Genomic DNA, 24,472 nt, shown 5'->3' on the forward strand with positions numbered 1-24,472 from the left:
TCTTATATATATATATTTTTTTGAGACGGAGTCTCGCTCTGTCGCCCAGGCTGGAGTGCAGTGGCCGGATCTCGGCTCACTGCAAGTTCTGCCTCCCGGGTTTATGCCATTCTCCTGCCTCAGCCTCCCGAGTAGCTGGGACTACAGACGCCCGCCCGCCACCTCGCCCGGCTAGTTTTTTGTATTTTTTAGTAGAGACGGGGTTTCACCTTGTTAGCCAGGATGGTCTCGATCTCCTGACCTCGTGATCTGCCCGTCTCGGCCTCCCAAAGTGCTGGGATTACAGGCTTGAGCCACCGTGCCTGGCCAATTTTCGTATTTTCATTAGAGATGGGGTTTCACCATGTTGGCCAGGCTGGTCTTGAATTCCTGACCTCAGGTGATCCTCCCACCTAGGCCTCTCAAAGTGCTAGGATTACAGGCGTTAAGTCTTTGTGCTGGTTCAGCAACTAATTTACAATTCTTAAAAACTTTTAGGGGGCCAACTCATGTGTGAGCCTGCCACATTTATGGCTGTCAGAGTCCAGACCCTTGTTTTACAGATGCAGGAAACGAGGGGAGGATTTGTTGCTTTTGGGATTCCTGGGCCAGAGTGAGGTGAAATATGGAAAGTGTGGTGGTCCTCACGTCAGGCAGTGTGAATTCTGACCAACTAGGTCTTGCCAGGGAGCTCTAGTTCCCTGGCTCTATTTCCCATGTGTTTGTGTCTTGGCCTACCCCTCGTTCTGAAATGAAGATGAGCAAGATGTGAAAGTTTGAGAGAGGCAACTAAAGTTCTCCTAGATCTTGGCAGCTTTCTAAAATAAAGGTTTTGCTGGGCTCTCTGTGGCCACTGCAAGGAAGATGAAACAGAACAACTGGAAAGGCGAAAGACTGTTCTCTCAGCCTGTTTCCTTGCGATCCTCAAACAGTCCAACATTTGGAGATAAACAAGCCTCAGTCCACATTCTCTAAGAGTCCCCAGCGCTTGGGACAGACAGGTAAACATGCACTTACAATACCAAGTGAAAAGTGCAGAAAACAGCCCAGCTGTGGGGTGGGAACAGATAATGATTTCCAGAGAGGTAATATTTCTTTTTCTTTTTTTTTTTTGAGACGGAGTCTCCCTCTGTCGCCAGGCTGGGGTGCAGTGGCGCGATCTCAGCTCACTGCAAGCTCCGCCTCCTGGGTTTACGCCATTCTCCTGCCTCAGCCTCCCGAGTAGCTGGAACTACAGGCGCCCGCCACCTCGCCCGGCTAGTTTTTTGTATTTTTTAGTAGAGACGGGGTTTTACCATGTTAGCCAGGATGGTCTTGATCTCCTGACCTCGTGATCCGCCCATCTCGGCCTCCCAAAGTGCTGGGATTACAGGCTTGAGCCACCGCGCCAGGCCGTTCTTTTTGTTTTTGAGAGGGATCTTTTTCTTTTTGTTTTTGAGAGGGAGTCTTGCTCTGTTGCCCAGGCTGGAGTGCCGTGGTGTAATCTCAGCTCACTGCAACCTCTGCCTCCTGGGTTCTTCTGCCTCAGCCTCCTGAGTAGCTGGGATTACAGGCACCAGCCACCAAGCCCAACTAATCTATTTTAGTACAGATGGGGTTTCACCATGTTGGCCAGGCTGGTCTCGAACTCCTGACTTCAAGTGATCCACCTGCCTCGGCCTCCCAAAGTTCTGGGATTACAGGTGTGAGCCACCTTGCCCAGCCTTGAGCTGGATCTTGAAGGAGAGGTTCAAGTCAGCCTGGCCTGAGATGGTGTTCCAGGACGGAACGAGCAGGTGCTAAGACCCAGTGCTAAGAGAGACTGAGCAAAACACGTGCCAGAAACTGCTAGAAGCTCAGCATGGCTGGAACATAAGTTGTGTGTGTGTGTGTGTGTGTGTGTGTGTGTGTGTGTGTGTGGTGGGGTACAGGGATGGGAGGTGGTCTAAAGGCAAGCAGAGATCAGAAGAGTCTTAAAGGCCAAGAGAAGGGCACTGAAGCCATTAAGCAGTAGAGTGCCAATGTCACCCTTTGGAAGGTTATTCTGGCTGCTTCGGAGACTGAGTTAAAGTGGACAACCTGAGACAGTTCAAAGACTGCCACAATCAGGAGAAAGAGGTGGCAGGGCAGGAGTAGAGGTGGAGGTGATGGGTGGATTTGGGAGCTATGAAGGCAGTCAAAAGATAGAGGTTTATTATAATGACAGCAATATTGACAAGCTCATAATGTACTAATCTAACAACAGCTCTCTTTTCAGGCCACATGGGTAAGAATCTTCTCACCCTTTTTATTTGGAAAAATTTCAGACCTCAGCAGAACTGCAAGATAGTTCCCCCACACCACCAACTTTTCCTTTTCTTTCTTTTCTTTTTTTTTGATAGAGACTGGGTCTTGCCATGTTGCTCAAGCTGGTCTCAAATTCCTAAGATCAGGGGATCCTTCCACTTCTGCCTTCCAAAGTCCTGGATTATAGGCATGAGCTGCCTACAAAACAGTTTCCTTGGACATGCATATACTCTTCATGTGGATTTGCTAATTGTTACATTTTGCCTCTTTCTCCCCTTGTATCATTTTCTTTGAACCACTTGCAAGTTAGTAGCTGAAATCATGACACTACACATCTAAATATTTAAGCATTTATCTCCTTCCAATAAAAAGATATTCTCTCTCATAATTGCAACATCATTATCTGACTGAGGAAATTTAACACTGATATACTATAATTTAATATAAAGTTCACATTTAGATTTCACCAATCGGCCCATAAGTCTTTTAAAGCTGCTGTTTCTCATTAAATAATTCAAGGCCGGGAGCGGTGGCTCAAGCCTGTAATCCCAGCACTTTGGGAGGCCGAGACGGGCGGATCACGAGGTCAGGAGATCGAGACCATCCTGGCTAACCTGGTGAAACCCCGTCTCTACTAAAAAATACAAAAAAAAATAATAATAATAATAATTCAAGTAAGGATCATGTATTGCATGTAGTCATTGTTTCTCTCTTCCTCTCTGTTTTTTATTTTTTTTGAGACGGAGTTTCCCTCTGTGGCCCAGGCTGGAGTGCAGTGGCATGATCGTGGTTCACTGCAACCTCTGACTCCTGGGTTCAAGCAATTCTCCAGCCTCGGACTCCCAAGTAGCTGGGATTACAGGTGTGTGCCGCTGTGCCCGGCTAATTTTTGTAGTTTTACTAGAGATGGGGTTTTACCATGTTGGCCAGGCTGGTCTCAAACTCCTGATCTCAAGTGATCCACCCACTTCAGCCTCCCAAAATGCTGGGATTACAGGCGTGAACCATCATGCCTGGTCCTCTGCTAATTTTTATTTCATTTTATTTTTATTTATTTATTTTTCATAGAGACGTAAGTCTTGCTATATTGCCCAGGCTGGTCTTAAACTCCTGGACTCAAGGGATCCTCCTGCCTTGATCTCCCAGAGATATGGGACTGCAGGCATCAGCCACTGCACCTGTATCTCTCTCTCTCTCTCTCTTTTGACAATGTTAGATGTTAGTTTATTTTGGCAGGGCGCAGTGGCTCGCTCCTGTAATTCCAGCACTTTGGGAGGCTGAGGGGGGTGGATCACCTGAGGTCAGGAGTTGGAGACTAGCCTGGCTAACATGGTAAAACCCTGTCTCTACTAAAAATACAAAAATTAGTTGGGCGTGGTGGCGGGCTCCTGTAATCCCAGCTACTCGGGAGGCTGAGGCAGGAGAATTGCTTGAACCTAGGAATAGGAGATTGCAGTCAGCCAAGATCACGCCATTGCATTCCAGCCCCAGGCAACAAGAGCGAAACCCCGTCTCAAAAAAAAAAAAAAAAAAAAAAGATAATATCAAACATTATATGAAGCCTAATGTAATTAGTTCTACTTTTTCTCTTTTCTTCTTCTGTTTAAAGATTGCCTTAAAATTTTATTTTGAAGTGGTTTTAAACTCACAGAAAAGTTCCAAAAATATTATAAAGAACATTTATATATGTTTCACCAATTATTTACATTTTGTACATGTAAATAATTTACATTTACAAATAATTTACAGAGTCACCCATTATTTACATTTTGCCATATTTACTTTATTTATCTCTTGTCTACAAATATATATCTGTCTCTTTCTTTTTTTTGAGATGGAGTCTCACTATATGGTCCAGGCTGGAGTGCAGTGGCACGATCTTGGTTCACTACAACCTCCACCTCCCAGGTTCGGGTGATTCTCTCCTGCCTCAGCCTCCCGAGTAGCTGGGATTACAGGTGCTCACCACCACGCCCAGCTGATTTTTGTATTTTTAGTAGAGATGGGGTTTCACCATGTTCGCCAGGCTAATCTCCAACTCCTGACCTCAAGTGATCCACCCCGCTCGGCCTCCCAAAGTGCTGAGATTACAGGTGTGAGCCATCATGCCCGGCCTTACATACATATTTTTTTTTTTTTTTAGACAAAGTCTTGCTCTGTCGCCAGGCTGTAGTGCAGTGGCACCATCTCGACTCATCGTAACATCTGCCTCCCAGATTCAACTGCTACTCCTGACTCAGCCTCCTGAGTAGCTGTGACTACAGGCACGAGCCACCACATCCAGCTAATTTTTGTATTTTTAGGGGAGACAGGGTTTCACCATGTTGGCCAGGCTAGTCTCCATCTGTTGACCTTGTGATCCACCCACCTCAGTGTCCCAAAGTGCTGGGATTACAGGTGTGAGCCACCGTGCCCGGCCTATATTTATATTTTTTTCCTGAACCATTTGAAAGTAAGTTGCCTCTCTTGACCCTAAATAATACAGGGTACTTTTTCTAAGGGCATTGTCTTACAAAACCACAGTGAAAGTATCAAAATCAGGAAATTTTCAGATATGAAGGGTGGGAGGATATTATAATTTTTCAAAAAGTTAGGAAATTTGGCCGGGTGCGATGGCTCATGCCTGTAATCCCAGCACTTTGGGAGGCTAAGGCGGGTGGATTGCCTGAGGTCAGGAGTTCGAGACCAGTCTGGCCAACATGGTGAAATCCTGACTCTATTAAAAATACAAAAAAATTAGCCAGGCGTGGTGGCGTACGCCTGTAATCCCAGCTATTCAGGAGGCAGGGGAATTGCTTGAACCAGGGAGGTGGAGGTTGCAGTGAGCCGAGATCTCGCCACTACACTCCAGCCTGGGCAACAGAACCACCATGCCCAGCTAATTTTTGTATTTTTAGTATAGACGAGGTTTCAGCATGTTGGCCAGGCCAGTCTCAAACTCCTGACCTCAGGTGATCTAGCCGCCTTGGTCTCCCAAAATGCTGAGATTACAGGCATGAGCCACTGCATCTGGCCACAGATTGCATTTAGTTTTTGTTTTTTTTTTTTTGTCGGAGGGGAGGGATGGAGTCTCGCTGTCTTGCCCAGGCTGGAGTGCAGTGGCGCGATCTCTGCTCACTGCAAGCTCCGCCTCCCGGGTTCACGCCATTCTCCTGCCTCAGCTTCCCGAGTAGCTGGGACTACAGGCACGTGCCACCATGCCCGGCTAATTTTTTGTATTTTTAGTAGAGATGTGTTTTCACCGTGTTAGCCAGGATGGTTTCGATCTCCTGACCTCGTGATCTGCCTGCCTCCGTCTCCCAAAGTGCCGGGATTACAGGTGTGAGCCACTGCGCTAGTTTTTTTTTTTTTTGAGACGGAGTCTTGCTCTGTCACCCAGGCAGTGACCCACCTGCCTTGGCCTCCCAAAATGCTAGGATTATGGCCATGAGCAGCCTACAAAACATTTTCCTTGAATATGCATATACTCTCATGTGGATTTGTTAATTGTTACCTTTTGCCTCTTTCTCCCCTTGTATCACTTTCTTTGGGCCACCTGCAAGTTAGTAGCAGAAATCATGACACTACACATCTAAATAGTTGAGTATTTATCTCCTTCCAATAAAGAGAAAAGTGATTCTCTCATATAATTGCAACACCATTATCTGACTGAGGAAATTTAACACTGATATACTAATTTTTTTTTTTTTTTTTTTGAGAAGGAGTCTCACTCTGTCACCCAGGCTGGAGTGCAGTGGCATGACCTTGGCTCACTGCAAGCTCCACCTCCTGGGTTCACATTATTCTCTTGCCTCAGCCTCCCGAGTAGCTGGGACTACAGGCACCCTCCACCACGCCCAGCTAATTTTTTTTTTTTTTTTTGTATTTTTAGTAGAGATGGGGTTTCACCGTGTTAGCCAGGATGGTCTCCATCTCCTGACCTTGTGATCTGCCCGCCTCGGCCTCCCAAAGTGCTGGGATTACAGGCATGAGCCACCGTGCCCGGCCAATATACTATAATTTAATGTAAAGTTCATATTTAGATTTCACCAATTTGCCCAATAAGTCTTTTAAAGCTGCTGTTTCTCATTAAATAATTCAAGTAAGGATCATGTATTGCATTTAGTTATTATTTCTCTCTTCCTCCCTTTTTTATTCTTATTTATTTATTTATTTGAGATGGGTTCTCTGTCGCTCAGGCTGGAGTGCAGTGACATGATCTTGGCTCACTGCAACCTCTGCCTCTCAGGTTCAAGCGATTATCCTGCGTCAGCCTCCCAGGCAGCTGGGATTACAAGTGTGTGGCACTGTGCCTTGGTAATTTTTGTGTTTTCAGTAGAGACAGTGTTTCACCATGTTGGCCAGGCTGGTCTTGAACTCCTGACCTCAAGTGATCTGCCCACTTCAGCCTCCCAAAGTGCTGGGATTACAGGTGTGAACCACCACACCTGGTCATCTCCTAGTTAATTTTTTTTTTTTTTTTTGTAGAGACGGAGGTCTTGCTATGTTGCTCAGGTTGGTCTCAAACTCCTGGACCTAAGGGATCCTCCTGCTTTGACCTCCCAGAGTAATGGGACTACAAGGCATGAGCCACTGCACCTGTATCTCTCTCTCGACAATGTTAGAAATGTTAGTTTATTTTCGAGGGGCGTGGTGGCTCACTCCTGTAATCCCGGCACTTTGGAAGGCTGAGCTGGGCTGGGTCACTTGAGGCCAGGGGTTCGAGACCTTCTCAGTCTCCTGAATACCTGGGATTACAGCTGTGTGCCACCACACCCGGCTAGTTTTTTATATTTTTGGTAGAGACAGGGTTTCACCATGTTGGTGAGGCTAGTCTTGAACTCCCACCTCCCAAAGTGCTGGGATTACAGGCATGAGCCACCATACCTAGCCCATTGCATTTAGTTGATGCACATCTTTAGTTTTCTTAAACCTAGGTAATTGCATATCCGCCTCCTTTCCCTTCCCCCACCCCTCATCCCCCATGTGTATTTCACAACATTAACTTTTTTTGAAATTTTCAGGCCAGTTGTTTTGAAGCATGTCCCTTCTTTTGGATATGTCTGTTTTCCAATGATTAGATTCAGGGCAAACATGTTTGAATACTACACAGATGACCGTTAAGCCCTTTTCAAGACAGAATATTAGAGGCACATGGTTAGATATCAAAGTTGATCGTTTAGTTAAGCTGGGTTGGAATTTTGGCCTCACATTTTGCTAGCTGGGTAAATCGGTTATTGAGACGGTTTTCTCAGCTGTCACACTGGGAGGTAATAATCTAGCTTCATGATGTTGTTGAATTAATATATGTAAGGCACTTAGAACAGCGTCTGGCACATTATAAGTATCAATAAATAAACACTGTTACCGTTATTATTATCACTGCAATTTATAGAGGCCTTAACAGGAACATCCAGCACCTTCAACAGTATATGGCTTATAGGAAGCATTCCATGAATATTTGTTAGCAGAAGGACAGCTCTATGTGAGCTGCTATCAATTACTGCCCCATTTTACAGATGAGGAAACTGAAGCTCAGAGAAGCAAAGTAGTGACCTAGGGTCACACAGATTGCCGTTAAGTGGCAAGATACGGGGTTTGTACTCAGGCATATCGGATATGTAAACTGAGGGATAAGGAACCTTAATGTATTTTGTAAATCCTCCACGGCTGTGTGGATGTGAAACAGTGAATTGGAGCGCCACGCAGCGGTTCTCTGGCGTACAGTATCCATCCATACAGCAGGCGCTCAATAAATGTGGGTTGCATGAATGAGGAAAGAAAATGAGTCAGCTGACGCGAGATCATCCCCTAGCGTTGGTGTGCACCTACGTGGGGATCCATTGCTGCCGACGCTACTCCTGCCGGGTCACCACAAGCGCACGTGTTCCGGCAGGGCGAGGCTTCCGGTGACCCAGCTCCGCCCCCAAGCCCCACCCCTTGCCTGTTGTCGCGCCCGCGGACGGCTGTGGTGTTTTGGCCCATGGGCGGAGCCGTAGTTACAGTCTACTGGGGCGTCGTCCGTAGCCGGGGAGCCTGGTGTGTGGAATCGCGGCCCGAGGTTCGCTATGTCTGACGAGGAAGCGAGGCAGAGCGGAGCCTCCTCGCAGGCCGGCGCCGTGACTGTCAGCGATGTCCAGGAGCTGATGCGGCGCAAGGAGGAGATAGAGGCGCAGATCAAGGCCAACTATGACGTGCTAGAAAGCGTGAGTGTGGGTTCGGGGCGCCCCAGGTCGCCTAACCCGGCCCCCTGTCTCTGGGGGACTGGGAAGCCAGGGCCGCCTCAACTTGGGCGCTCCGCAATGGATCTTCTCCCTGGGAGGCCCAAGTCGCCGCAAGTGCGGCCTCTGTCGGCACAAGAAGGCAGGCAAAGAACCTTAGTAACTTAACAGTTAGCTATTTTGATATCCAGCAAGCGTTTATGGAGCCCTACTGTGTGCTAGGCACTGGTTTAAGTGCTGTGCATTGTTGAGTTCATTTAATCCTCGCAAGAACCCTTTGAGATGGATGCTGTTTACTTTCTCCATTTTAGGGAGGCGGAAACAGGTGTTACTTGGTGATTGAACAGCTGTCATGTGCTTCGCTGACTGCCTTATCTTAATTTTGTATTTTTTGTAAAGACAGAGTCTCGCTCTGTTGCCCAGGTTGGTATCGAACTCTTGGCCTCAAGCGATCCTCCCGCCTCGGCCTTTCAAAGTGCTGGGATTACAGGCGTGAGCTACTGCACCTGGCATTTGCTGATTGCATCATAACTTCTTAAACTTAAGTGTGTATGTGAATTACCTGGGGATCTTATTAAAATGAAGATTTTGTTTGAGGCAAGGGATCAGATTCTGCATTTGTAGTCAACTTCCAGCAATGCTGATGCTAGAGGTCTAAGGACCGGACTTTGAGTGACAAATAAGGCTCATCCTTATTGCATAAGGAGGAAACTGAGGCCCAGAGTGGGGCAAACGCCTATCTAAGGTCATGCAGGTTGGAATTGGCAGCGATGGGTCTGGCTCAAAAGCTGATGCAGATTTTCTTATGCCACCTAGTATAAAATCACAAATCAGTTTGCAGAGGAAGATTCAATTAATTATGCCCAAGTAAGGTGGGATGGAATGCATTTTAGGTGATGTAAATGAAGTTTTTTTTTTTTTTTGGTTTGAGACGGAGCCCCGCTTTGTCACCCAGGCTGGAGTGCAGTGGCTCAATCTCGGCTCACTGCAGCCTCCGCCTCCCAGGTTCAAATGATTCTCCTGCCTCAGCCTCCTGAGTAGTAGGGATTACAGGCGCGGGCTAGCACGCCAGGCTAATTTTGTATTTTAAGTAGAGACGGGGTTTCACCATGTTGGTCATGCTGGTGTTGAACTCCTGACCTCAGGTGATCCACCCACCTCGGCCTTCCCAAGTGCTGGGATTACAGGTGTGAGCCACTGCGTCTGGCCATAAGATGAAGTTTCATACATAGGGCCAGAGAATCATTTCACTGGGTACTGACTATATGCTCAAAGTGGGATTCAGACCTCAGGTCTGTTACATTCAGAACCTGTGCTTTCAAGCAAATTACCAGCAATTTCTCAAACTTTAGTTTATTTTCTACCACGTGCAGGATACTATATGCATATACCACTCGTACTGTTATTCCTTTTATATTTTTATTTAAATAGATCTACTTTTAATCTTATATAAATGTATTATTATTATTATTGAGACAGGGTCTCGCTCTGTTTGCCCAGGCTGGAGTTCAGTGGCACCATCTTGGCTCACTGCAGCCTCAACCTCCTGGGCTCAAGCGATCCTCCTACCTCAGCCTCCCAAGTAGCTGAGACTGCAGGTACATGCCACCACGCCCAGCTAATTTTTGTATTTTTTGTAGCTACAGGGTCTCGCTCTGTTGCTCAGACTGATCTCAAACTCCTGGGCTCAAGCAGTCCTCCTGCCTCTGCCTCCCAAAGTGTTGAGGTTATAGGCATGAGCCACAGTGCCTTGCCCATAAATGTATTTTGAAAGAAAATTTCAAAACTCGGCTACATATGGAAAATGAGAATCTTTTCTCTTAAATATTCTTAAAGGTCAGATGCTTTGCAGGTTGATACGGCACATTAGTTGCTTCTGGCTGACTGCTGTTGCTTGCTGAAGGCTTTCAGCCTGAAACCCTGCTCTGTTTGTTTTTAAAAAGTGGGTTTGGGCTGGGTGTGGTGGCTCACACCTGTAATCCCAGCACTTTGGGAGACTGAGGCAGACGGATCACCTGAGGTCAGGAGTTTGAGACCAGCCTGGCCAACATGGTGAAATCCTGACTCTACTAAAAATAACAAAAATTAGCCAGGTGTGATGGCGCATGCCTGTAGTCCCAGCTACTTGGGAGGCTGAGGCAGGAGAATCACTTGAACCCAGGAGGTGGAGGTTGCAGTGAGCTGAGATCCTGCCACTGCACTCCAGCCTGGGCGACAGAGCGAAACTCTGTCTCAAAAAAAGAAAAAGAAAAAAAAGAAAAAAGTGGGTTTGGGTACAGTGGCTCATTATTTGAGTGGCCAAGGTGGGAGGATCACTTGAGGCCAGAAGTTCAATACCAGCCTTGGTAGCATAGCGAGACTGTGCCTCTACAAAAAAAAGATGTTTTAAAATTAGTTGGGCATGGTGGTGCATGCCTGTAGTCCCAGCTACTTGGGAGGCTGAGGCAGGAGGATTGCTTGAGTCCTGGATGTTGATTTGAGGCTGCAGTGAGCTATAATTGCACCACTGCACTCCCTTTTGGGTGACAGAGATGCTGTCTCTTTAAAAAAAAAAAAAAAAAAAAAAAGGCCGGGCATGGTGGCTCACGACTTTAATCCCAGCACTTTGGAAGGCTGAGGCATGCAGGTCATTTGAGGTCAGTGGTTCGAGACCAGCCTGGCCAATGTGGTGAAACCCCGTCTCTACTAAAAATACAAAAATGAGCCAGGCATGGTGGTACACACCCGTAATCCCAGCTACTTGGGAGGCTGATGCAGGAGAATCACTTGAACCTGGGAGGTGGAGGTTACAGTGAATCAAGACTGCACCATGACACTCCAGCCTGGGTGACAGACTCCATCTCAGAAAAAAAAAATGGGCAGCCAAAACTATAAACTATAAATCTCATATAATAAAACATAGGAGTAAATCTTCGTGACCTTGGATTAGGCAAAGCCTTTTTAGATATGGCACCAAAAACACAAGGTACAAAAGAAAAAATGATAAGTTGAACTTCAACATTTAAAACTGTGTTTCAAAGGACTTAGTAAAGAAAGTGAAAAGATAAGCTCCAGAATAGGAGAAAATATTTGCATATCATTTCTCTGATAAAAGGATAGTATCTAGGCTATAGTAAGAGCTCTTATAACTCAATAATAAAAAGGGAACCAATTAGAAGACAGGGAAAGGATCTGAATAAACATTTCTCCAAAGAAAATATGATTAATAAAAATGGTCAGTGGCCAGGCGTGGTGGCTTATGCCTGTAATCCCAGGACTTTGGGAGTCTGAGGCAGGAGGATCACTTGAGGCCAGGGGTTTGAGACTAGCCTGGGCAACACAGTGAGAACCTATCTTTACAAAATTAAAAATTAAAGGCTTGGTGCGGTGGCTCACGCCTGTAATCCCAGCACTTTGGGAGGCCGAGGCGGGCGGATCATGAGGTCAGGAGATCGAGACCATCCTGGCTAACACGGTGAAACCCCGTCTCTACTAAAAATACAAAAAAATTAGCCGGGCGTGGTGGCGGGCGCTTGTAGTCCCAGCTACTCCCGGGAGACTGAGGTAGGAGAATGGCATGAACCCGGGAGGCAGAGCTTGCAGTGAGTCGAGATCGCGCCACTGTACTCCAGCCTGGGCGACAGAACAAGGCTCTGTCTTAAAACAAAAAATTAAAAATTAGCCAGGTGTGGTGACATGTACCTGTGGTCCTAGCTACTTAGGAGGCTAAGGCGGATTGCTTGAACCCAGGAGTTCAAGGCTGCAGTGAGCTATGAACACACCACTGTACCCCAGCCTGGTCAACAGAAGGAGATCTTGTCTCAAAACAAACAAACAAACAAACACAAAAGCCGTTAACTTTTACAGTTTACATGGGTCAGTTATATGGTATCTGAATTATATCTCAATAAAACTTATAAAAATGGAGGGTCCTAGAGATATCAAGTAACTGGGGTGTTGCAAAGACCAGCACCAGATGGACACTTTTGCCTTGACAATTGAAGGACTGAAGAGAATTGGGAAAGGAATATGTATTTTTGATTCAGGGTTATTTAATGCCCTGTGTGTGAGCTGCCAGTGTTATGGATCCCACCCTTTGAGAAGCATTATCCAATGTGACATTGATTCTCAAAGGCTGGTTAACTCTTAATCACTGTGGGAAGGCAGGAGCAGATATAGGTTTTTAGCCCCTGGAGCATTTCTGCAGTGTCATGGTGAATCCTGTGTTAGGGGAGTATGGAGAACTATCTCCTTGCACAGTGGACAGTAGGTTTGGGTGTAACCCGGAGGCTTCCAGAGAGAAAGGGAGCAAAGTGAACGAATCCCTCTTCTCAGTGCCTGTGTGCACTGGCAACTTGTCCCTGGACTGACTAATCCTTATAGCCACTGTTTATGACTATGACTGTGCATAGTCGTTTTCTGGGGCCACCATAACACCACAGAGTTGGTGACTTAAAACAGGAATTTACTCTGTCCCAGCTCTGGAGGCCAGAAGTCTGAAATCAAGATGTCAGCAGGGTTGGCTCCTTCTATAGGCTCTGAGAGAGAAGCTTCTAGGCCTTTCTCCCAGCCTCTGGTGGCTATCGGCGGTCCTTGGCTTACAGCTGTGTCACTTGAACCTCTGCCTGCATCTTCACATGGCCTTCCTCCTGTTTCTCTGTCCCACACCTACCTCTGCCTTTCTTTTATGAGGACACCAGCCACCAGATGAGCTTATCTCGAGATCCTTAACATAATTACATCTATAAAGACTCTTTTTCTTTTTCTTTTTTTTTTTTTTTTGAGACAGAGTCTCGCTCTGTCGCCCTGGCTGGAGTGCAGTGGCCGGATCTCAGCTCACTGCAAGCTCCGCCTCCCAGGTTCACGCCATTCTCCTGCCTCAGCCTCCCATGTAGCTGGGACTACAGGCGCCCGCCACCTCGCCCGGCTAGTTTTTTTGTATTTTTTAGTAGAGACGGGGTTTCACCGTGTTAGCCAGGATAGTCTCGATCTCCTGACCTCGTGATCCGCCCGTCTCGGCCTCCCAAAGTGCTGGGATTACAGGCTTGAGCCACCGCGCCCGGCTATAAAGACTCTTTTTCAAATAAAGTCATATTTACAGGTTTTGGAGGTTAGCATGTGGTTATCTGTTTTTGGGGACCATCTTGAACCCACTATGCTGCGTATGCATGTGCACTGTGCTGAGTACTCTGCAGGTCAGCTCATTAGTTCTTGCAGCAGGTAGGGAGGGAGGTGAGTGCTCTTATTCCCATTTTATAATTGAGGAAGCTGAGGCTTAGAGGGAAGGTCTCAGCTAAGGATGTCCAGCTTGTATGTGGAAGAATTGAGATTCAAATTAAAGTCTAACCAACTGCAGAGCCCCTCCCCTGAACTATGCGACTGGTTTCACTGCTTTTGTGTACTCTCCTCTAACTCATGTCTTTAAAATGTTTAAAAAAAAAAAGGCGGGGGGGTTGTTTTGAATAGAGAATACATTCCCATAGGCAAAATTCAAAACCTATAGAGGGATGTAAAGTGGAGCTTCTCTCTCCCTGCCCTGTCACCCAGCCACCCAGTTCCTCTCCCCGGAGGCAGCTGGTGCTATCACTGTTTCCTTCTTGGAAAGGCCTTTTAGATCTTTCTATTTGCAGAAGACTCAAAGCCCTGCCACAGCTGGATGCTGTTTGGACTTCTCACTCCCCTCTAGCTGCCAGGCCAGCAGCCAGGTGTCAGCCACCTGTGGGAAGGAGGGTCTGAAGGAGGGGAGGAAGAGGCTGGCCTTGGGGATGATGCTCAAAGGAGTCTTTGGTTTTATCGGCACTGTTTTAACTTCAAAAAAGAATGGATTCATGCATTACTTGCATTAAAAACAAAAAATGAGGCCGGGCCCGGTGGCTCAAGCCTGTAATCCCAGCACTTTGGGAGGCCGAGATGGGCGGATCACAAGGTCAGGAGATCGAGACCATCCTGGCTAACACGGTGAAACCCCGTCTCTACTAAAAAATACAAAAAACTAGCTGGGCAAGGTGGCGGGCGCCTGTAGTCCCAGCTACTCGGGAGGCTGAGGCAGGAGAATGGCATAAACCCAGGAGGTGGAGCTTGCAGTGAGCCGAGATCCAGCCACTGCACTGCCTGGGCGACAGAGCGAGACTCCATCTCAAAAAAAATAAAAAATAAAAAATAAAAATAAATAAAAAATGAAAGACTCAGTGCCCACCCCAGGGTAGTTGTGAGGACAGGAATAGAGCCTAAGGACATGAATAGGGTCTAAGTGATCGGTATGTGGCACTGATAGTGTCACCTTTATTATGACTTCAGAGAAGGGTCTGGGGAAAGACATCCTGGGGACATTACACCCATGAGCACCTTTTAACCACATTTCTTTCCTCCAGCAAAAAGGCATTGGGATGAACGAGCCGCTGGTGGACTGTGAGGGCTACCCCCGGTCAGACGTGGACCTGTACCAAGTCCGCACCGCCCGGCACAACATCATATGTGAGTGGCCCTCTTAGAGGACTTTCCCCACCTTGTGGTGGGAGGTGTTAAAGGCATACAAATAAAACCAAGGATCTGTATTATCCACTGCCTTCTCTTCTGCCTTGATGGGATTATCTTATCCCCCTCCAAGGACTGAGAACTAAGGGAATGGGCTAGACTCTAAGCTTCTATATTTCTGGTTTCATTTTCTCTCTCTCTCTCTCTCTTTTTTTTTTTATGAGCCAGGGTCTTGCTCTGTCTTCCATGGTGGAGTGCAGTGGCGCTAACATGACTCACTACAGTCTCAACTCCCCAGGCTCCAAGTGAGCCTCCTGCCTCAGCCTCCCATGTAGCTGGGACTATAGGTGTGTGTCACTGTGCCTGGCTAATTTTTTTTAGTAGAGACAAGTCTTGCTAAGTGGCCCAGGTGAGTCTTGAACTCCTGGACTCAAGTGGTCCTCCTGCCTCGGCCTTCCAAGGTGCTGGGATTACAGGCATGATTTGTTTTTAATTAAAGAGCTAGGAGAGAGTACAGATTGGATAGCATATTTGTTTTCTGTTTCTGCCATAACAAATGACCACAGACTTAGTAACTGGAGATAAGAAGTCCAGATGGGTCTCACTGACTAAAATCAAGGTGTTGGCAGGGCTGGCTCCTTCTGGAGGATCTAGGGGAGAGCCTGTTTCCTGGTCTTTTCTGGTTTCCAAAGGCTGCCCACTGTCCTTGGCTCATGGCTTTGTCCATCTACAAAGCTGGCAGTCGCATTTCCCTCACTCTGATTCTGTCATCACATCTCTGTCTCTCACTCTCCTGCCTCCCTCTTGCACCTATAAAGACCTCTGTGATGACACCAGGCCTACCTGGAGAATCCAGGATCGTGTCCTTATCTTAAGGTCCTTAATCACATCTTCAGAGCCCCGTTTGCCATGTAAGATGGCATATTCCCAGGTTCTAGGGGCTAGGATGTGGATGTGTTGGAGGCTGTTATCCACTCAGCCATAGGTAGGCAACTGTCTCTACCACAGAGTCCTATTAGCATTTATCCTCCACATTTTTCACTTACTAACTCCTCTTTAATCTATTTGAATCTTGATTCCATCTGTATCACATCTTATTTATTTATTTATTTTTTGAGACAGAGTCTCACTGTGTCACCCATATTGGAGTGCAGTGGCACGATCTTGGCTCACTGCAACCTCCACCTCCCGGGTGACAGAGCAAGAGACCATCTCAAAAAAAAAAAAAAAAAAAAAAAAAAAATCTGAGCAATTCCTTATTGGTCTTTTTTTGAAAAATCTGTTCTTGGCCAGGTGCAGTGGCTCATGCCTGTAATCCCAGCACTTTGGGAGGCCAAGGCGGGCAGATCACCTGAGGTCAGGAGTTTGAGACTAGCCTGACCAACATGGTGAAATACTGCCTCTACTAAAAATACAAAAATTAGCTGGGTGTGGTGGCACATGCCTGTAATTCCAGCTACTCGGGAGGCTGAGACAGGAGAATCGCTTGAACCCAGTAGGCAGAGGTTGCAGTGAGCCGAGATGGCACCACTGCACTCCACCCTGGGCGACACAGCAAACAAAACTCTGTCTCAGAAAAAAAAAAAAAAAAAAGAATATCTATTCTCACAAGTTTATTTTATTGTACAAAATAACTTTTTTTAAGAACAGTTATAGATTTACATACAAATTGGAAAATAATGGCCTGGTGCAGTGACTCACGCCTCTAATCCCAGCACTTTGGGAGGCTGACGTGGGCGGATCACCTGAGGTCGGGAGTTCGAGACTAACCTGGCCAACATGGAAAAACACCGTCTCTACTGAAAGTACAGAATTAGCTGGGCATGGTGGTGCGAACCTGTAATCCCAGCTACTCAGGAGGCTGAGGCAGGAGAATCGCTTGAATCCAGGAGGTGGAGGTTGCGGTGAGCTGAGATTGTGCCATTGCACTCCAGCCTGGGCAACAAGAGCGAAACTCTGTCTCAAAAAAAAAAAAAATTGGAAAATAATGCGGAGGTCCTTTGGCTTCTGTATGTAGTCTCCTGTGTTGTTAACAGCATATATACATATATATAATATATACACATATATGTGTTTATATATAAAATACATATATGTGTATATATGTAAAATATATACATATGTGTATATATAATGTACATATGTGTATATATAAAATATATACATGTTAACATATATACATATGTTATATACATAATACATACATATGTGTTATACATACTTATATAAAATATATACATATATATTTTATACACATGCATGTGTGTGTATATATACATATGTGTGTGTGTATATTTATGTATACACACACATATGTATATATGCAAAATATGCTCACTGCAACCTCCACCTCCCAGGTTCAAGTGATTCTCTGGCCTCGGCCTCCCGAGTAGCTGGGATTATAGGCACCTACCACCACACCTGACTAATTTTTCTTTTTTTTTTGAGATGGAATCTCACTTAGCTACCTAGGCTGGAGTGCAGTGGCATGATCTCGGCTCACTCAATGCACCCACCGTGTCCCGGGTTCAAATGATTCTCCCGTCTCAGCCTCCCAAGTAGCTAGGATTACAAGCATCCACCATCAAGCCCGGCTAATTTTTATATTTTAGTAGAGACAGGGTTTCACCATGTTGGCCAGGCTGGTCTTGAACTCTTGACCTCAGGTGATCTGCCTGCCTCAGCCTCACAAAATGCTGGGATTATAGGCGTGAGCCACCGCGCCCAGCCAACAGCTTATATTAATGTGGTATGTTTGTAATTGCAAATTTGTGTTTTGAAATATACTGCAGAAACATTTTGTACTGAAAAAAACCCTTTCAGTAACATTTTGATTAGAATTGTAATATGTTGTAAATAGTCATTTGCTCCATTCCCCAGTAGCTGTGTATTGAGCAATTCCTGTGTGCCAGGCATTGCAGATTCTAGGAATGCTGTGGACCTCTCATCAGGGCAGGGCTTTTCTAGTGAAAGTGCCCATGTGTTATGTAAGTCTGCCTCCCAGGTACGTGTCTCCACTTGTTCAGATCTGGGTTCTTTTCCCACATCTGCTCCTGTGGGTTGAGAACTTGAATCCCTTAACGACTGAGGGTCTCACCTTGGCTCCAAAGTGACAGTGGCAGAGGAGGCAGGTCAGGTAGTATGGCAAGCCCACTGACAGGCACAGGGTATCAAAATACCAGCTGCTGTGCTGGCGTGGCCTGCAGATTGCCATGGTGGTTCACAACATTTTGAATTAGCTGTCTGTACTGAAAAATCAGAGAATTTCACTTCAGACATCCCAATTTTCAGCTTTTCTGGAAAAATCAAAGATTTCATGGCATGGGCTCTTCCTCCCAAACCCCACCAATTGGCAAGAGCCCTGCAGCAGGGGTGCCCTTTGGCCACCTCCCTGTGGGCTCCCTCTCCTGGACTGAGTGTCTCCAGGATTACTAGGCTTACGCAGCATTTTTTTTTTTTTTTTTTGAGACTAAGTCTCGCTTTGTTGCCAGGCTGGAGGGCAGTGGCACCATCTCGGCTCACTGCAACCTCTGCCTCCCGAGTTCAAGCAGTTCTCCTGCTTCAGCCTCCCAAGTGGCTGGGATTACGGGCACATACCACCACGCCCAGCTCATTTTTGTATTTTTTAGTAGAGACGGGGTTTCACCATGTTGGCTAGGTGATCTCTATCTCTTAACCTCGTGATCCTCTTGCCTCGGCCTCCCAAAGTGCTGAGATTACAGACGTGAGCCACTGTGCCCGGCTTATGCAGCATTTTTCCTTCTAGAGGATTTCAGAGAAAAGTGAAATCTTGATTACACCCAGCCTGAGTCATTCATTCACACGACCACAGTGCCAGCCCCTCATATGCCTTTGAGTTCATGCCTATGGATTCAGCTGGACGTTACCTTCCCTCCTCACCTCTCAGGGCTCACCCGAGACAGCACTGCCTTCAGGAAGCCTTCCTTCATCTCCTGGATTAGCAAGGGCAGACTTTCCTGCTGGCCAGGCCTCCCTGCAGTCATCAGATGTTACTGTAATTACTTATTCTGGAGCTGCTCCTTGCAGGACTGAATACTCCAAGAGGGAATGTCCTCTGTCTTGGTCAGAGACTCCTCTTCGCCTCTAGCTCCGTGTATGGCATATAGTAAGCACTTGTTAACTCTTCAGTGAATGAATGTAGGAGTCTTGTGTCCTCCGCTGTCTTCCTTGGCCCCTGATGTGTGGTTCTCATCCCAGGCCTGCAGAATGATCACAAGGCGGTGATGAAGCAGGTGGAGGAGGCCCTGCACCAGCTGCACGCTCGTGACAAGGAGAAGCAGGCCCGGGACATGGCTGAGGCCCACAAAGAGGCCATGAATCGCAAACTGGACCAGAGTGAGAGCCAGGGCCCTCCACAGGCCTTCGCCAAAGTGAACAGCATCAGCCCTGGCTCCCCAGCCAGCATCGCGGTAATCCAGGGGTTGGCCACTCAAGTCCATGCCCAGGGGACACTGTGGGTCAGGTAGCCTTCAGTGGTGTGGAAAGACAGACCAGTTGTCTCCATGCTGCGGTGCTGAGTTCAGTTACTCATTTAATAAACACTGAGTGAGGCCTGCTGTGTATCCAGCCCGGTGCTGGGGGCAGAGTTTTAGAGAGAGGTCAGCCCTGGCTGCCCACTACATTGGTGGGGGAGTGACCTGTTCCCAGTGACAGAAGATGATAAATGTCCCAAGAGAGGGAGAGGATCTCTTCTTGGGGCTCATTTTAGCTGGGCACTGAATGATGAAAATGAGAATGGCATCCTGCCAAATGAGTTATGCATGTTATGTGGTATGTTAAAAAAAAATTAGGCTGGGCACAGTGGCTCATGCCCGTAATCCCAACACTTGAGAAGGCTGAGGCTACTTGGAAAGCTGAAGTGGGAGGATCACTTGAGCTCAGGAAGTCGAGGTTGCAGTGAGCTGTGACTGTGCCACTGCACTCCAGCCTGGGTGACAGAGTGAGACCTTGTCTTAAAAAAAATTACAGGCTCACGCCTGTAATCCCAGCACATTGGAAGGCCAAGGCCGGTGGATCACTTGAGGTCAGGAGTTGGAGACCAACCTGGCCAACATGATGAAACCCCGTCTCTACTAAAAATATGAAAATCACGCCACTGCACTCCAGCCTGGGCAACAGAGTGAGACTCTGTCTCAAAAAAAAAAATTACCCATTTAAAGTGTGTATATGGTTTAGTGTTTTTTGGTATATCACAGAGCTATGCATCACCACAATCAATTTTATTTCTATTTAAAAAATTTTCAGCTGGGTGCGGTGGCTCACGCCTGTAATCCCAGCACTTTGGGAAGCTTAGGTGGGTGATCATCTGACGTCAGGACTTCAAGACCAGCCTGGCCAACATGGTGAAACCCCATCTCTACTAAAAATGCCGGGTGTGGTGGCATGTGCCTGTAATCCCAGCTACTCAGGAGGCTGAGGCAGGAGAATCTCATGAACCCGGGAGGTGGAGGCTGCAGTGGGCGCAGATTGTGTCACTACATTCCAGCCTGGTGACAGAGCGAGACTCTGTCTAAAAAAAAAAAAGAGGGTTTCACTATGTTGCGTAGGTTGGTCTCCACCTCCTGGGCTCAAGTGATTCTATCATCTTAGCCTCCCAAAATGCTGGGATTATAGGCATGAGCCACCATGCCCAGCCATAATCAATTTCAGAACATTGTTCCTGAAAAGAAACTCTATAGTGATTTGCCATCACTTTCCAATCCCCCAGCTCCCTGCACCCAGTTATCTACTTTCTGCCTCTCTGGATTTGTCTATTCTGGGCATTTCCTCTAAGTGGAATCATATAATATGTGACCTTTTATGACTGGCTTCTTTCACTTAGCATATTTTCAAGTCATCCATACTGCAGCATGGATCAGTGCTTCATTTGTTTACAGACAGGGTCTCACTCTGTCACCCAGACTTGACTGCCATGGTGCCATCATAGCTCACTGCAACCTCAAACTCACAGAGTCAAGTGATCCTCCTGCTTCCGCCTCCCAAGCAGCTAGGACTGTAGGCACACGCCACCATGCCTGGTTAATTTTTTATTTCCTTTTTTTTTTTTTTAGAGATGGGTTCTCACTATGTTGCCCAGGCTGGTCTTGAACTCCCGGCTTCAAGCGATCCTCCTGCCTCGGCCTCCCAAAGTGCTGGAATTACAGGCATGAGCTGCCATGCCTGGCCCTTCATTCCTTTTTACGGCCAAATAATAGTCCACTACCTGGATATCTCATATTTTATTTATCCATTTGTCAGTTAATGGGCATATGGATTGTCACCACTTTTTGGCTATTATGAAGAGTGTTGCTGTGAACATTCTTGTACGTTTTTTTTTGTGGAGATGTAGTTAAATATAATTCCAAAGCCACTTCTGGGGTAGGTCCTAATCTTTACTCATTTCATCCTCGAGGAAAAGCCTCACAGACCTGAAGTAACTTGTGTCAGGACACATAGTTCCTGACAGGTGGAATGGGGTCCTAAACCCTGGTCCTACCAGTCTTGTTTAATGATCACAAGTCTGTAAGTTACATAGAAGCTCCATCTCATTCACTACCCCATCTACAGCATCTACCCCAGTGCCAGTTGGCCCACAACAAATATTTGTTAAAGGGGTGAATGAGTGGTCGTCTGTGTTCTTAGGACCTAGAACAAGAGTGTCACTCTAGTCTTGGGTCCACCCTGTGCCTGTGGCTGCTTGTCTGAGGGCTTCTAGGGCAAACGTCTTGTCTAAATGTTGACCACTGAATAAAATGGGCCCAGCCTGGCTTGCCTTCTCTTGCCCTTGAACCTGGGTTAGGACCCCAGAGAGCAGCATTTGGCCTTTCCCATGCTCCTCAAGGCCTTCACAGTGTCTGGTAGTTGCCAGCTCTCAGACATTGGGCAGACCTGGTCATCTTTACTAGAGCTGCCCTCAAAGGAACCCAAGGAGGAGGTGGCCCCATTAGCCACTGCCCCTTCCTGCATGAGGTGTCTACATCCCCGACCTCTTTGTTCTGAGCCTACCCTGTAGAAAACAAACTCGTGACCTTGACATTAAATTGGGTATTGAAGGTTAGAGAACACCAGGAGCACACTGAACCTCTAGCCTGATTTTCAATTTTTCCTTCCCTTTCCAGGGTCTGCAAGTGGATGATGAGATTGTGGAGTTCGGCTCTGTGAACACCCAGAATTTCCAGTCACTTCATAACATTGGCAGTGTGGTGCAGCACAGTGAGGGGGTGAGTGGGGCGACCTGGTGTCTTGGTCTGTTTGGGCTTCTCTAACGGCATGACATAGGCTAGGTGGTTTACAAACAATAGAGGTTCATTTTTCACAGCTCTGGAGGCAGGGAAGTCCAAGATCAAGGCACCAGCCAATTTGGTGTCTGGGGTGGGCTTGCTTCCTAGCTCCTAGGTGGTGCCTTCTAGCTGTGTCCTCATAGGAACCCTGGGAGCTCTTGTATAAGGGCACTAATCCCAGTTGGGGCTTCACCTCTCATGACCTAATCACCTCGCAGAGGCCCCACCCCTAATACCATCACATTGGTGGTTAGGATTTCAACATATGAATTTCAGGGGGCCATAGACATTCAGGTCGTAGCACACAGCCTCTGGTCTATAGTCCTGGAGTTGCTGGAAGTGTTGCTGAGGCCCTGGACTGCTGCCTTCGTGGTGTTGCTTGGCATAGCCCCATTCAAGGCCTTTACGCTTGCTATTCCTTCCGCCTGGAATGCTCTTCCTCTTCATCCTCCTTCTGTTTTACACTGGTGACATCCTCTCAGGGGGCCTTTCCTGGCTACCCTAACCCAAATTCCCCTCTCCTCTACCCTGTCTCTGTTTTCATTTAACAAGGTTTCTTAGAGATCTTTTCTTTTTTTTTTTTTTTTTCTTTTTTTTTAAAGACAGGGTCATGCTCTGTCACCGAGGCTGGAGTGGTGGTGCCATCATAGCTACGTCACTGGCTAATTTTTTTATATTTTGTAGAGGTGGGGTCTTGCTATGTTGTCCAGGTTGGAATTGTTGTTGTTGTTTTGTAGCAAAGATCCACACTTTTCAGGAGTGACATTGTGGCAAAGCCCAGGAAAATTATTAACTAAAGTTTTTGGTTCCCAAATGAAGTCTCCAGTTAACCCAACAGTTCTGGATTTTTTGACTCTTGCTCAGCTGCATGGTTCATCTATTTGTAACGCATCAGTGCAGGCCAGGCCAGGTCAGGTCAGGAGATGGCTCGCAGTTGCCTGTGCCCCTGCTAGTGGTCAGGCCATCATTTCTGCATCGATACTGTCATCAAATCTGTAACTTGTATGGATATTTAAAATGATTTTGTGAAATTTATCAGTTTTTTTGCTTATGGCTCTTGCGTTTTGTGTCTGCTTAGAAAAAAATTTTTTTTTTTTTTTAAATAAATTCTTAGCCAGACACGGTGGCTCACGCCTGTAACCCCAGAGTTTTGGGAGGCCGAGGTGGGCAGATCACAAGGTCAGGTGATTGAGACCATCCTAGCTAACATGGTGAAACCCCGTCTCTACTAAAAAAACAAAAAATTAGCCGGGCGTGGTGGCACACGCCTGTAGTCCCAGCTACTTGGGAGGCTGAGGAAGGAGAATCCCTTGAACCCAGGAGGTGGAGCTTGCAGTGAGCCGAAATCACGCCATTGCACTCCAGCCTGGGTGACAGAGCAAGACTCCATCTCAAAAAAAAAAAAAAAAAAAAAGCTTTTAATTCTTTATTGTTTCATTTTTGTTTTTCCTTTAGTCTGTCTGAAATTTATTATAATTATTATTTATTTTTATTTTTATTTTTATTTGAGACGGAGTCTCACTCTGTCACCCAGGCTGGAGTGCAGTGGTGTGATCTTGCCTCACTGCAACGTCCGCCTCTCACGTTCAAGTGATTCTCCTGCCTCAGCCTCCTGAGTAGCTGGGATTACAGGCACACTCCACCACGCCTGGCTAATTTTTGTATTTTTGGTAGAGATGAGGTTTCGCCATGTTGGCCAGGCTGGTCTCGAACTGGCCTCCCAAAGTGTTGGGACTACAGATGTGAGCCACTGTGCCCTGCTTATTTTTATTATTTTTACAACAGTTTTATTGAGATTTAATTCACATACTACATAGTTCACCCATTTAAAGTGGTTTTTAGTGTAGTCACAGAATTGTGCAACCATCACAATTGTACATTTTCATCACCTCTCCTCCTGAGGCAGCCACTTTCCAGCCACGTGTCCTTCAGAAAGACTACAAGTACACAGAGCTGCTAGTTGATTTTAATATTATTAAGGTGTAATTTACCTGCACCAAGATCCACCTTTTTCAGTGTATAGTCCCGTGAGTTTTCTTTTTTTGAGACGGAGTCTCGCTCTGTCGCCCAGGCTGGAGTGCAGTGGCCGGATCTCAGCTCACTGCAAGCTCCGCCTCCCAGGTTCACGCCATTCTCCTGCCTCAGCTTCCCGAGTAGCTGGGACTACAGGCGCCCGCCACCTCGCCCGGCTAGATTTTTGTATTTTTTAGTAGAGACGGGGTTTCACCATGTTCGCCAGGATGGTCTCGATCTCCTGACCTCGTGATCCACCCGTCTCGGCCTCCCAAAGTGCTG

At 46.8% G+C, this 24,472-nt stretch overlaps 2 protein-coding genes across 3 annotated transcripts in view; one reads left to right on the plus strand and one right to left on the minus strand.

The window, feature by feature from the left end:
• The window catches only part of HPD (4-hydroxyphenylpyruvate dioxygenase), a 48,981-nt gene extending 40,924 nt beyond the window's left edge, over positions 1–8,057 (minus strand). Inside the window, exon 1 of the mRNA XM_026457389.2 lies at positions 7,866–8,057. The gene's annotated coding sequence lies outside the window, so the exon portion shown is untranslated. The remainder of the gene's footprint in view (positions 1–7,865) is intronic.
• Positions 8,058–8,163: 106 nt separating this feature from the next.
• Positions 8,164–24,472, plus strand: part of PSMD9 (proteasome 26S subunit, non-ATPase 9) — a 28,940-nt gene continuing 12,631 nt past the window's right edge. The window contains exons 1-4 of one of the 2 annotated variants that reach the window (XM_023205264.2): positions 8,164–8,429; positions 14,795–14,897; positions 19,116–19,327; positions 22,016–22,117. In XM_023205264.2, the coding sequence (XP_023061032.2) occupies positions 8,292–8,429; positions 14,795–14,897; positions 19,116–19,327; positions 22,016–22,117 (555 nt within the window). In that variant the 5' untranslated portion in view covers positions 8,164–8,291. The remainder of the gene's footprint in view (positions 8,430–14,794; positions 14,898–19,115; positions 19,328–22,015; positions 22,118–24,472) is intronic. The other variant, XM_023205254.3, reaches the window with a different exon arrangement.

The sequence above is a fragment of the Piliocolobus tephrosceles genome, chromosome 10 (assembly GCF_002776525.5).
Source record: "Piliocolobus tephrosceles isolate RC106 chromosome 10, ASM277652v3, whole genome shotgun sequence".
Taxonomy (NCBI): domain Eukaryota; kingdom Metazoa; phylum Chordata; class Mammalia; order Primates; family Cercopithecidae; genus Piliocolobus; species Piliocolobus tephrosceles.